Source organism: Lissotriton helveticus, chromosome 1_1, assembly GCF_964261635.1.
Source record: "Lissotriton helveticus chromosome 1_1, aLisHel1.1, whole genome shotgun sequence".
Taxonomy (NCBI): Eukaryota; Metazoa; Chordata; class Amphibia; order Caudata; family Salamandridae; genus Lissotriton; species Lissotriton helveticus.
This window is the reverse complement of record NC_136057.1, coordinates 1,980,200,128-1,980,214,557: the sequence shown is the minus strand read 5'-3', so window position 1 is coordinate 1,980,214,557 and position 14,430 is coordinate 1,980,200,128. Positions and strand designations below refer to the sequence as shown.

The 14,430-nt window shown below is 40.3% G+C and overlaps 1 protein-coding gene across 2 annotated transcripts in view; it reads left to right on the top strand.

Annotated features, from left to right (window-relative positions):
* The window catches only part of DPYD (dihydropyrimidine dehydrogenase), a 3,662,673-nt gene that overhangs the window by 2,556,582 nt on the left and 1,091,661 nt on the right, over positions 1–14,430 (top strand). For both annotated transcript variants that reach the window (XR_013594885.1, XM_078644210.1), the window contains exon 15: positions 12,354–12,422. Coding sequence is in view for 1 of the 2 variants with exons in the window: in XM_078644210.1 (XP_078500336.1) it covers positions 12,354–12,422 (69 nt within the window). In the remaining variant the exon portion in view is untranslated. The remainder of the gene's footprint in view (positions 1–12,353; positions 12,423–14,430) is intronic.

Sequence of the window (14,430 nt, the reverse complement as noted above, 5' to 3'; positions counted from 1 at the left end):
AGGAAGGCAGTGCTCTGCAAAATAATCAAAGGATTGCTCTGCAACCAGAGCTGATGTCTGGCTGACATTCAGCTTCCCAGATGTGAGGGGACACCACATGGTGTCTGGCCTTGCTGAAAAAAGCTGAACCTGTGACCTCAAGTGCCCTAAAGCCAACCTGCATCTGATAAAGTGAAGGCGCCTTCCAAAACTTCAGAGGTATGACTGACATGAAGCACATGAGCAGCTTTACCTCAGGAGCTGTGTGGGTCCACCAGCCTATGGAAGACTTTGGAGAGCAATCTACATGCATTTAGGGGTGTGAGAGGAATACCAGACTATACTGTTCCTAAATCAACACACTCATTCACAAACCTTGAGTAAGACCTTTTGGGACAGGTCCCATGCCTAGGTTTGAGATCTTGTCCCCATGCTTTAAGGAAATCCACGGGCTGCTCCTACTTTGACAATGTGTCAGTCAAAGATTAGGTGAATCAAATATTCTCTGTGCATCCTTTATTTACAGAATTTCTGATAGTAGAATGCAGCCAATCTTTTCTTCATGGGAAGTCCAAATATCTGGCAAGGCTGTACATCAGGTTTGGGAAGAATTTCCTGAGAATACCTTTCTCAACGCTTCTTAGAATAATTAGGCTCCGTCAACAAATGTCGTCATCACTATTTACAGTCCCTAATATGTGTTGTGAAACTGATATAACCATCACAAAATCATTGGGGCATATTAGCAAGATCCTCGTTACAATTATCGCTGTTTTAGCACGGGACATCTAACCTGGGCTTCTATTGGAATTCTGTAACGCATATTAGCAAGCCTATTATCGCCGTTTTAGAGGCAGTTTCCTGCCGCTAAAATGGCGATAATTTTACAAGGTTCTTGCTAATATGCCCCATAGTTTGTCAACTTTTTAACTTCAGTCCCTGAGTGTATTTTAATTTTAACCCACAGAATTTACTGTGAACAGTGCACTGCTGAGTATCATTTCTCTAGAAGGTTTCTTAAATATATCTGCAAGTGTTTTACGAAGCATTTGCTATTTCAAATCCCTTTTTTTGCATGGCCTTTATTGGGAACATCAACCAGCTAATTTCAGTTTAGCTTTCGTTTTTAATAAGCCCATCTACTATGTTTTATTTTACACTCTATGCTCAGAATATTTTACATTTCACACATAAATTATGAAAATATATTAAATCAGTCAATGAAGGGTAGAGAGAAGTTGTTGTAAAAATTGAAAACTTCATAAACTCATATGTGCTTTATATTGATAAATTCAAAATTATTTTACCTTGTTGAAACTTAAAAAAAATTCTTTTACTATTTTTGTCCCGCCCATACTTGTTATTTTCAGTAGAATGTACGTTTTATTTTCTTCCCTTGGATTTCTAACATCCTACTGCTTAATATGATTGTATCACTCTATACAAACCATAGCATGGTGTAATGCTTTCAGTACCCCGCTCGAGAGCTGTGATCTTTCATGTCTTCACGTATTTGTGCAAGTTTTTTTATGGCCGTTATCTTTTCTTTCAGCTGAGGTGCTTTATTTTCTGTGCGAGGACCTGCACCCCTACTATTCTATATACTTTATCAGTAGATGACTGCAAAAAAGGGAATTTTTGGCACACCATGAGCAAACAAGCCATGCCATTGTCTGCTGCTTCAGACCCAATTTATATCAATAGAGCTCAGCAGTGGGTCAGGCTTCCACCGTATTTGAAAGCATATAACGTGCATCGTCCCATTGTGAAATGTGTGTGCTCCTTCTGGCATATTCCTTCCTATGCACATTACTTTTTGGCTCTTCGGAATATGAGATGATTTAGATTAGGCAAAGTTAATACCTTCAGGCCATCACTTTGAACCATGAGAGTGCCCTGAATCGAGGCGACCAGTAACATACCTGTCGTGCTGAAACTGGTGAAACGTATCACAAAAAAGATGCCGGTGCTGCTACTCTCAATTGTTGGATTGTTATATTCTTACTCACACACGAATGAAACAATATGTGAGAGGAATTTGATTTTTAGAATCAATCTTTTAGATTTGCATTTTATTTCAACTTTTCATTTTTCATTTAGTTTTTGAACATTTACATATTTACACAAAACATTTCAAAACACATCACAAAAACAAACATTTGCTGATTAATGTTAATCCTCCCTTCTTATCTCATTCATACACACTATCACTAAAGATCTTTTTCATACACACTAGACACCCATTCATCCACCTAACAATCTTAATAACAACCAGCTAAATTTTATACAATTTATATACAGTTTTTGAAAGGAAACCATAGAATCACATTTGGAAGCATGAATCACTGTGATCAAAATGTTGTTGGATTTTCTTATGGTTTCAATGTAACAACGTTACATGGCAAGGTCTACGTGTTTCGAACTCATTTTAATATAGAGTTCTCATCAGGACCATAGACTGTAAATGAAAAACAGGGGGACCTCTGTTAGTATTCCTTATTTATATAACAAAGGCTGTTGTGGGCTCAGCAACCACCTCCCTACTTCTTACCTCTCTAAATGTCAGACAGGTTATGATTCCTTGAATCACCAATGACCGCGGAGCGGGACCACCTATATGACAAATAAACAGTTGTTGTTTTTTAAAATCCCACTTCACGTATTCATAATCAACCAACCTCTAGGGTGTACTCACTTGATGTGTGTTTTTTTATGGCGCTTCTCTCTGTGAAGAACAACAGGTGTAAATGTTTAGAAAGGGCGATCCTAATCGCAACACTAATTCAAGAGTGTCCTGCACGGGGACTGGATATCTTACTGGTGTGATTTATTCTGACTTCATGTGATGTGCGTGGGGAGATCAGGGGAATTTATTTCCGCACGGAGCTCACGATGCGCCTAGGGAAATGGGAAGGGTGCATACAGTTATTTTCCAATATGATGTTCGGATTTTGGACACGCTCGAGGGCAAGTCTTGGCTCAGCAGTGTCCCTGGATGCTGCTTACCTTTAGTCCGTATCGTGTTCCAACTTGGTCCCGGTCTGGTCTCACGATCTCGGGCGTTCTGTTTGATTCCACTAATGTTTCCTGTTGGAAATGTCACATGACTTTCGAGTGTTTTGCGGGTGCCATCTTGAGATAGTCAGGCTCTCTCTATTCCCTATAGAGGTTTAGCGTCATATTTTAATAGCGTGATTATTGGGTGTTCTTTGCCTTATTAATTCATTTTGGTTGGTGGGTGATTGATTGGGATTAGGGATACGAAAATTAGAAAAATCCTTAGAAATTGACGCGATGTCATTTGAATTCCTTGTTGGGTGGAGGCCATCTTGGGTAGGGAGATACCGTCCACTAAATAGTAAGATGAATTCTGAATTATCTGTATTGTTTCGGCCAGATGGAAGAGCCTATTAAAAACGCATTCTTGCTCTAAGTTATAATTTGTACATCTCGGAAAGTTCATTCAATCCGTCTGTAGCTGTATTGAATCTCACGATCATCATTGCTTCTTTTTTTGAAAGTTTAGCGTCCAAATCCCCTCCTCTTATGTCTTGTTCAACTTTTGTAATCACTGTCCATCGTAATTCATTGTCACCGTGATTTTTCATTTGCCAGTGGTTGACCAATGGGGCATTATGCACCGTGCGTTTTATCCGTGATTTATGTTGTTGGATTCTTGAGCGAATCTCTTGATTGCTTTTGCCAATATATAGAAGATTACATGAACACCTAATTCCATAGATCACGTACCGTGATTTACAGTTTGTAAACAAATCATGTTTCCATGTTATTTCATTATGTTTGAAAATTGATCCTTCTTAAGTGGAATTACAACAGTTACATCCGCCACATTTGTGGTGCCCCATGACCGGAGGTAATCCAATCATGCTTCTTATATTAGGTTGTGCTTTTAATGGTAATGCCGCTCTTACCAATCTATTGGCTAAACTTGATTCTTTTCTAAACGCGAATAGGGGAGGTTTCTTTAATTCTTCGCATAGATTATTTACCAAGTGCCAATTACTATTCACCACCTTTTTTCACATGTTGGAATTGGGGCAATATGTAGTAACTAGTACTATTCGGTCCAGTTTCTTTTTGGCCTTTTTCTCCAAAAGGTGCTCTCGTGGTGTCCACCGCGCTCGTTTTTTGGAACGTCGAAGTAGTTTATTAGGGTATCCACGTTCTATTAGGTTGGTGGTCAATTTGTCTGCATGTTTTAAATATTCTTGCTTGTCTTGGCAATTTCTCCGGATCCTTAAATATTGCCCATATGGCAAATTTTCCTTAAGGCTTCGGGGGTGGTTGCTAGTGAAGTGTAATGATCTGTTGCGGTCAGTTTCCTTTCTGTATAGAGTAGTCATCAAACCTCCTTAATCCGAAGGGTATATCTCCCACATCTAGGAAAGGAATTGTGTTTTTTGAGTACATCAGGCTGAATTTGATTTCCTGTGTTCTGCTGTTAAGCCAATTGTTAAAATGATTCAGATCTTCTTCAGAGCCAGACCATACAAAGAAAACATCGTCAATATAACGACTCCAATTTCTAATCGAAGATCCAAAAGGGTTATCCTGGTAAATTAATTTTTCTTCGTAGCTTGACATGTAGAGGACAGCCAGTTCTGGGGCGAACGGACAGCCCATCGCCACCCCGCCTACTTGAAAATAGAAATCTCCGTCAAAGTAGAAATAGTTATGTTTTAATGCAAATTGTGCCAGTTGTATAATGAATTCTGTTGGTACCTTTTCTGGTTTCTCTCTTGTTTCCAATGTAGATTTTAAAACCTGTATGCCCTCATCTTGTGGTAGTTGGGTATACAGGGACGTTATGTCCATTGTCACCATCCAGTCACTAGTTCTGTCAAACTTTACTTCATGTAATTTGTTAATGAAGTCAGTTGTATCCCTAATGTAAGATTTTACATATGGAATGAATGGTTTTAAAAAGAAGTCCACAAATTTGGAAATCGGTTCCATAAGAGAATCGCAACCGGACACAATGGGGCGTCCAGGTGGAATCTTTGCATTCTTATGTACCTTCGGTAGTACGTAAAAAAGCGGAGTTCTAGGATGTTTTATTTTCAAGTATTCAAATTCTTTTTTTCCAAGGAAGCCTTGTTGGAATGCTTCATCAATGATGGCATGTAGTTGATGTTTTAGTTCCATATCAGTAATTGCTGAAAGGATAGTTCTCTCAAATGTTACTAATTTCTTTGGTATTTTATGGTTTGGAGGACAGAATGTGGATTTATTATGGAATCCAGTGGTTTCCATATTTGATTCCATAGGGTTTTCTGAAAAAAATGCTTTTAACCTGATTTTGCGAAAGAACTCTATAGTTTCGGTCTTTAGTTTGACAAAATCTGTTCTTCTAGTGGGGACAAATGTTAGTCGTCTTTGGAGTATGCTTTCCTCGTCCTTCGTCAGAATTTTTTGGGAAATATGAAGGCGTCAATTCTTGTAATTCTGGCATCTGGTCGACATTTCCCATGTGAGAGAACTATCCTTTCAGCAATTACTGATATGGAAAAGAAGACCAAGTGGGTCAAACACAACATCACCAAATCTGAATCATTGGCATTGACGAAACTAACAAAAGACACATCTGTAATTATAAAACAAGCAGACAAGGGTGGGTCAATTGTGATATGGGACCGATCATTATATACCAACGAGGTCAAAAAACAACTGAATGACACCAATTGCTATTGAAAGCTCAACAAAGATCCTACAATGGAACTAAAACATCAACTACATGCCATCATTGAAGAAGCATTCCAACAAGGCTTCCTTGGAAAAAAAGAATTTGAATACTTGAAAATAAAACATCCTAGAACTCCGCTTTTTTTACGTACTACCGAAGGTACATAAGAATGCAAAGATTCCACCTGGACACCCCATTGTGTCCGGTTGCGATTCTCTTATGGAACCGATTTCCAAATTTGTGGACTTCTTTTTAAAACCATTCATTCCATATGTAAAATCTTACATTAGGGATACAACTGACTTCATTAACAAATTACATGAAGTAAAGTTTGACAGAACAAGTGACTGGACGGTGACAATGGACATAACGTCCCTGAATACCCAAATACCACAAGATGAGGGCATACAGGTTTTAAAATCTACATTGGAAACAAGAGAGAAACCAGAAAAGGTACCAACAGAATTCATTATACAACTGGCACAATTTGCATTAAAGCATAACTATTTCTACTTTGACGGAGATTTCTATTTTCAAGTAGGCGGGGTGGCGATGGGCTGTCCGTTCGCCCCAGAACTGGCTGTCCTCTACATGTCAAGCTACGAAGAAAAATTAATTTACCAGGATAACCCTTTTGGATCTTCGATTAGAAATTGGAGTCGTTATATTGACGATGTTTTCTTTGTATGGTCTGGCTCTGAAGAAGATCTGAAGCATTTTAACAATTGGCTTAACGGCAGAACACAGGAAATCAAATTCAGCCTGATGTACTCAAAAAACACAATTTCTTTCCTAGATGTGGAGATATACCCTTAGGATGAAGGAGGTTTGATGACTACTCTATACAGAAAGGAAACTGACCGCAACAGATCATTACACTTCACTAGCAACCACCCCCGAGGCCTTAAGGAAAATTTGCCATATGGGCAATATTTAAGGATCCGGAGAAATTGCCAAGACAAGCAAGAATATTTAAAACATGCGGACAAATTGACCACCAACCTAATAGAACGTGGATACCCTAAAAAACTACTTCGACGTTCCAAAAAACGAGCGTGGTGGACACCACGAGAGCACCTTTTGGAGAAAAAGGCCAAAAAGAAACTGGACCGAATAGTACTAGTTACTACATATTGCCCCAATTCCAACATGTTAAAAAAGGTGGTGAATAGTAATTGGCACTTGGTAAAAAATCTATGCGAAGAATTAAAGAAACCTCCCCTATTCGCGTTTAGAAAAGAATCAAGTTTAGCCAATAGATTGGTAAGAGCGGCATTACCATTAAAAGCACAGCCTAATATAAGAAGCATGATTGGATTACCTCCGGTCATGGGGCACCACAAATGTGGCGGATGTAACTGTTGTAATTCCACTAAAGAAGGATCAATTTTCAAACATAATGAAATAACATGGAAACACGATTTGTTTACAAACTGTAAATCACGGTACGTGATCTATGGAATTAGGTGTCCATGTAATCTTCTATATATTGGCAAAACCAATCAAGAGATTCGCTCAAGAATCCAACAACATAAATCACGGATAAAACGCAAGGTGCATAATGCCCCATTGGTCAACCACTGGCAAATGAAAAATCACGGAGACAATGAATTACGATGGACAGTGATTACAAAAGTTGAACAAGACCTAAGAGGAGGGGAATTGGACGCTAAACTTTCAAAAAAAGAAGAGATGATGATCGTGAGATTCAATACAGCTACAGACGGATTGAATGAACTTTCCGAGATGTACAAATTATAACTTAGAGCAAGAATGCGTTTTTAATAGGCTCTTCCATCTGGCCGAAACAATACAGATAATTCAGAATTCATCTTACTATTTAGTGGACGGTATCTCCCTACCCAAGATGGCCTCCACCCAACAAGGAATTCAAATGACATCGCATCAATTTCTAAGGATTTTTTTAATTTTCGTATCCCTAATCCCAATCAATCACCCACCAACCAAAATGAATTAATAAGGCAAAGAACACCCAATAATCACGCTTTTAAAATATGACGCTAAACCTCTATAGAGAATAGAGAGAGCCTGACTATCTCAAGATGGCGCCCGCAAAACACTCGAAAGTCATGTGACATTTCCAACAGGAAACATTAGTGGAATCAAACAGAACGCCCGAGATCATGAGACCAAACCGGGACCAAGTTGGAACACGATACGGACCAAAAGTAAGCAGCATCCAGGGACACTGCTGAGCCAAGACTTGCCCTCGAGCGTGTCCAAAATCCGAACATCATATTGGAAAATAACTGTATGCACCCTTCCCATTTCCCTAGGCGCATCGTGAGCTCCGTGCGGAAATAAATTCCCCTGATCTCCCCACGCACATCACATGAAGTCAGAATAAATCACACCGGTAAGATATCCAGTCCCCGTGCAGGACACTGTTGAATTAGTGTTGCGATTAGGATCACCCTTTCTAAACATTTACACCAGTTGTTCTTCACAGAGAGAAGCGCCATAAAAAACCACACATCAAGTGAGTACACCCTAGAGGTTGGTTGATTATGAATACGTGAAGTGGGATTATAAAAAACAACAACTGTTTATTTGTCATATAGGTGGTCCCGCTCCGCGGTCGTTGGTGATTCAAGGAATCATAAACTGTCTGACATTTAGAGAGGTAAGAAGTAAAGAGGTGGTTGTTGAGCCCACAACAGCTTCTGTTATATAAATAAGGAATACTAACAGAGGTCCCCCTGTTTTTCATTTACAGTCTATGGTCCTGATGAGAACTCTATATTAACATGAGTTCGAAACGCGTAGACCTTGCCATGTAACGTCATTACATTGAAACCATAAGAAAATCCAACAACATTTTGATCACAGTGATTCATGCTTCCAAATGTGATTCTATGGTTTCCTTTCAAAAACTGTATATAAATTGTAGAAAATATAGCTGGTTGTTATTAAGATTGTTAGGTGGATGAATGGGTGTCTAGTGTGTATGAAAAAGATCTTTAGTGGTAGTGTGTATGAATGAGATAAGAAGGGAGGATTAACATTAATCTGCAAATGTTTGTTTTTGTGATGTGTTTTGAAATGTTTTGTGTAAATATGTAAATGTTCAAAAACTAAATAAAAAATGAAAAGTTGAAATAAAATGCAAATCTAAAAGATTGATTCTAAAAATCAAATTCCTCTCACATATTGTTTCATTCGTGTGTGAGTAAGAAAATAACAATCCAACAATTGAGAGTAGCAGCACTGGCATCTTTTTTGTGATACATTTAAGGCAGGGTTTGGCCTTGCTGCTTGGGAGCCCATACCCAGTGGAGGTTAGTAATTGAAACTGGTGAAACGACTTCAAGGATAAAGATCTAGAAGGGTTTATAAACAAAACAATACTTTCTGTTTAATACCTTGCTGCTTCTCAAAATTGTCAAATTATTTATTGTAAGCCTTTTACTTCAGCATCAACATGAACCTAGCCGCATTGAATCAGCTATATATTTGCAATAAATATTTGAATCCAAATAAATTCCCATGCAATAATTCGAATGTTGTGAAGCTTCTTTGACATATTATCGCTGACAAAAAAAAAATGCCTGTCTAAATAGCCCCCCAAAATATCCAGGACACGAATAGCTCCTTTTATTAAGTGCCAAAAAAGAATGGAAAGCGCACAAAGAATAAATATGAGTAGCTTGATGTTCAAACCTGTCCAAGTGTCTTTAATTAAAACCACAGTAGTAGAACTAGGTAGACCAACAACTGGGCATGGCCGTAAGGTTACAACAAACAGACACAAATGAAGGTAGAGCATCATAAAGTAGCTAACTAAGGAGAAAGTGACAGTGACGAAGAGCAGTGGCAAAACACAGAAAAACCAACAGAGCTACAGAAAATCCAATGAAATGAGAGAAACAGAGGCCTTCCAGTAGCGAAATATGGGGGGAGCACACCATGGATGCAGGAATCATTCAGCACCCCAATAACCCTAAGGTGTACATGCTGACATTCCACAGGTACGCGATTGCAAAACTATCTGAACGTTTAATATAATCCCATTCACAGGAAGTAGACAGTGATGTACTCCCGTATATTTCCTCCAATATTTGGAGTACTTATTTGACTGCCAAGCCATATATAACGCATTCCTCAAATTTTAATGAAAATCTCCGACAGGCAAGGATTCTCTGAAACAGTTGTGGAATTATTTTGCACATTCCGTGTTATTTATGTATCACCACGAACACATGTAAATGAACTTGGTGTGCCTTTACACAAGTGTATGTGTAACTCTAAACTGCAATTGTGCTATAAAATCTTTTTGTTGCTATCCACAGGGAAGGCATTTTTCACCTTAAATAAATTCCTTGCTGTTCACTTCCAAACATTTTCAGAAAGTTATTGCCCTACAGCCAACCAAAAAATAGATTTACCCCTGCTTTTGACAGCGGTGACTATACATCTGTATCCATGGTGTAAACATGCCCTGCAAACGTTTGTAAATACACATGAATTTACTATTTGGTGAGGTCGATAACTTTCCAATACATTCCAAAGTGTCAATCCCATTCCCCGCCACCCGTTAGCAGATTTGCACACATTGTGCAAATCTGGTCAAGGGTGGCGTTTGGTGCCACCCGTGAGCAGCACCGTATGGTGCCTGCCACCTGGTGCAGGGATATGTTGAGCCATGTCAGAGGGCCAGAGAGGAAGGGGGCCTGCTATGGGCCCCCAATGTCCCTTCTCGCCTTCCTTTTCATGGCAGGTAAACCACCATGAAAAGGCAGATGGAAAGGGACATTGTAATCCCAACGGTGGTGCCTGGCAGGCTCTGTCACAGTTGTAGGAATACAAGTCCCTCCGACAGGCCCGTTGTGGTCGGTGTCTCTTACTGCCAACCATCTGCCCGCCATCCGAATGTGGTGGGTGGTAATCAGGATTACGATGGCAGTGGGACTGCTACTGAGGGGCTGTTGGTGGCGGTTCGACTGTCTCCGTAATAAATCCTACTAGGGCCACGAAGAATACCCTAAACAAAATTGCCCCAAAAGAACAGATAAACAGGAATGGGAGACTGAGGTGGAGGATTTGAATGCACCAGTGGCACCCGGTACAAATGTAACATCGCTGTATTTATGGAATTGGACTACAATCACTTTGTTCCCGTGCATATCTAAACAAAGGTTTAATTCAGGGTTGCTCACCATTGGTCCAAGGGGGAGAGTGAAAAATGTCTGACAGGAGAAATTCTGTTTATGTAAATTGCTCTCAACTAGATATCCCAAAAATCTGACATTAACACCATCCATCCTCACCCACAAACAAACCAACATCAGAAATCCATCTTCAAACTCGACAACTCTTGCTGCTCGCTGCCATTTCTTCAGTGTTCATGTAAAGTATTCTGGTGTACCGCAAAGTCAATTCTCTGTTATAATAAACAGAATAAAAATTAAAAATAAACATATATTTGACATAATGTCAACAGAGATCTACGAGGAAGTATGGAACCAATATATGCTGAAGGTAATTGGTACAAATGTAGAGTTACAAAGTTTGAGCATCAATTACATTCCTAATAATGTGTAAGGCATTGCTATGTTTTACTACATCTGCCATCATGATGAGATGTGTGGAGTGGTATTTCCATATGTATTGATCAGGATTACAGGTTTTACCTGGAGAGGAAAGCCACTGGTGTTAATAAGTAAGCTCCAGCTGTTGGTAATACCCCACCTAAGGCCAGATGTTACGACCAAGGAATTTGTGATTTGCAAATTACGTCGCAATAGCGAGTTGCGAGTCGCAAATTAGCATGTACAACAGTGTCTGCGACACTGATTGCGATTCCCAATGGGGTCGCAAATTGCATGCCTCATGCATATTCATGAGGCACTCGCAATTTGCGACCCCATTGGGAATGGCTGCCCCTCCCAGGTATAGTAGCCTGCCGGGCTTAAAGGAAAACGGGATGCATTTAAAAAAAGAAAAATGAAACGTTCTCCTTTCATTTTTTAAGGGCCGGTAGTGGTCCTTGGGACCACTGCCTGCCCTTAAAAAATATTTAGAGCCAGTCACAAATGGGAAGGGGTGCCCTGGGGACCCCTTTCCTTTTGCGAGTGGTTTACCACCCATCTGTGAAGGGTGGTAAACTGCAACTGATTTGCGACCTCAATTGCGGTTGCAAAACAGTAATTCATGTCATTTGGGGTCGGTATTAGGAATGGAACGCCCCTTCCTAATAGCAAGTTGCAAAACACTATTTTGCGAGTCGCAAATTTTTGCGAGTTGTAAAATAGGGTTTGTACATGGCCAAAAGGATTTTTACATGCGCAAATGGGTCTAAGACCCGTTTCCGCATGAAAATATCCGTTGCACATCTGCCCCCTACTGCACTCGCTTTGCTGGTTACATATTCCACGTAGTTAAAATATGTGACTGTAAAAGAGCAAGGCGCTCAGTTAAAGCACGCGGTGAACAGCATACAGATTCCGGACGCTGCATGTAACTCCCGCGTCTAACACAAAGCTCGCGGTATTACCAACCGCCATCGGTAATACCGCGTCTCATATTACCTCCCCATTTTGAGTGGACAGCTCGTAGTAAGAGCTGTAGTGATGTGATGCTGCTGCTTATTTAAATTAAACGGTAACTAAAAAGACACAGATAGTAATGTATAACTTTATATTTTTTTTAGATCATTATTGCAAGTATCATGTGCAGTTACAACAAAGAAGATTGGACTCAGCTTTCAAAAAGGGCAGAGGTAATCATTCCACTAATATTTCTCATTTCTTTTGACAATCTATTTCAAGCAAAACAATAAAAAAAACATAATGCTATGTAATATTTAAAATGTTAAAGTCGAATATGAATATGCTAGAAAATGCCGTTTATTGTTCCAGCTTTCATGATATAAATGGAAATATTCGCTCACACGGAATTGCGTGTGTAAATGTTCTGTCCCTGTTGCCCATTCTGTCCAAGGAAAGCTTTAGCTGAAGCATCTGTACTTATTTTCATTTTGAGGAAACTGCATCTTGTGACAGATGCCCTCGTGAAATCTAATTCCACCTCTGAGAGACTAAGAGATGCTACACTTGCCTCCAGGCACTCTCGGCAGACAACTAGCAGACATTTCGAATACCAAGGTTGTGAATAGTTTAAGAAGGAAGAAACAAAGTCAATGCATTTCTTGTTTTCACTGAAGGCTTGCACGAAATATTACCACGATAATACTGCCTAGCACTGTCATACAATGGAAAATGCTGACGTAGCTTATCTAATTCATTCAAACTGAAAACTATATACTGCGATATTTGAGGAACATTATTAGTGTTTTTTTTCAACCACGCACTGAAGTGGTGCTTTTAAACTCCCAGCAGTATATAATTTGGTTTTATATATTGTTGCATATTGTTTTTATATAACACAATGTGTTTGATATTTCTTAGCGCGTGTTCTTGATATCTCGAAGGTCTTTAACCCCCAGAGGCCGAAAATCCTTATCAGATCCGCAGTCGTGTTTGTGTCTGTACACACTCTTTCTGGATGTCCACAGTTACGGAATTGTGCTATGCACTCACTCAAAAAAGGAAAAAAAGGGACCTCTACTTTAGCTCATAATTGTTAACTCTGAATTTGCGCATGCGCTGGGGAGGCCTCTGTAGTGAAACAGCAGGGGGTAAATATGTTGTTCTCTATTTGTCAGTGGCTGGTTCCCCAACCCAATAAGGGGGCTTCATAGGCCTCCAGGAAGATCGATGCACCCACTTCATTAGAGATGCTATGTTGCAGGATGTTCGTTCAGGGGCACAATGATGCTCCTGCCACACTGTCAATGTTTTACTGATATGTCCCCGCCTGCCTTTGGAGTAGTTCCCACAACGAGCTCCACCCTGGTGTTGTTCAATGGCATTGTCTGTATACTCATAGTAACTGTATGCAAGTTGGGCTAGACCTGGGGCCTAGTAATTGGTGAAAAGTTTCAACAAAACTTATTTTACATAATGTTAGGCTCAATGTTCTCTTAAGGATTTTGAGGTCCTGAGGCAAGACTTATTTTGGGGCCCATTTTCAGAACACTTAGAATTGTATTACCCATTTCTCAATATTTCAAGTGTGCATGAGTGTCTGATTGGTTCTGATACTCCGTCCATCACCACCCCCTTTTGTACTGCTTTTGGCCGCCATAAGTGTGGCAGGGTATGCTCAGACGTGAGACCCTTGCTCACTTTGCCACTGGATTCAAGCAAGCAGGTTCAAGACGGCTGGAATGCCAGAAACCGGTCCTCGGAAGCTTGTTTCCGGTCCAGGGAAGGTATGGCTTGGCAGTTCGGGCTGGACTGTTCCCATGAGGCACAGGGTCAGACTGATTTGCATAAAGCCATGTCTAAACTGGGGTGGCAGAGTGGGCTAAAGAACGGTGATGGCTCAAACCCAGATCTTTTGACTGGGTGTGAGTGTTTGATTGGTTCTGATGCTCCGTCCATCACCACCCCCTTTTGTACCGCTTTTGGCCACCATAAGTGTGGCAGGGTATGCTCAGACGTGAGTCCCTTGCTCACTTTGCCACTGGAATTCAAGCAAGCCGGGCTGAAAACGGCTGGAATGCCAGAAACCGGTCCTCGGAAGCTTGTTTCCGGTCCAGGGAAGGCATGGCTTGGGAGTTCGGGCTGGACTGTTCCCATGAGGCACAGTGTCAGACTGATTTGCATAAAGCCATGTCTGAACTGGGGTGGCAGAGTGGGCGAAAGAACGGTGATGGATCAAAC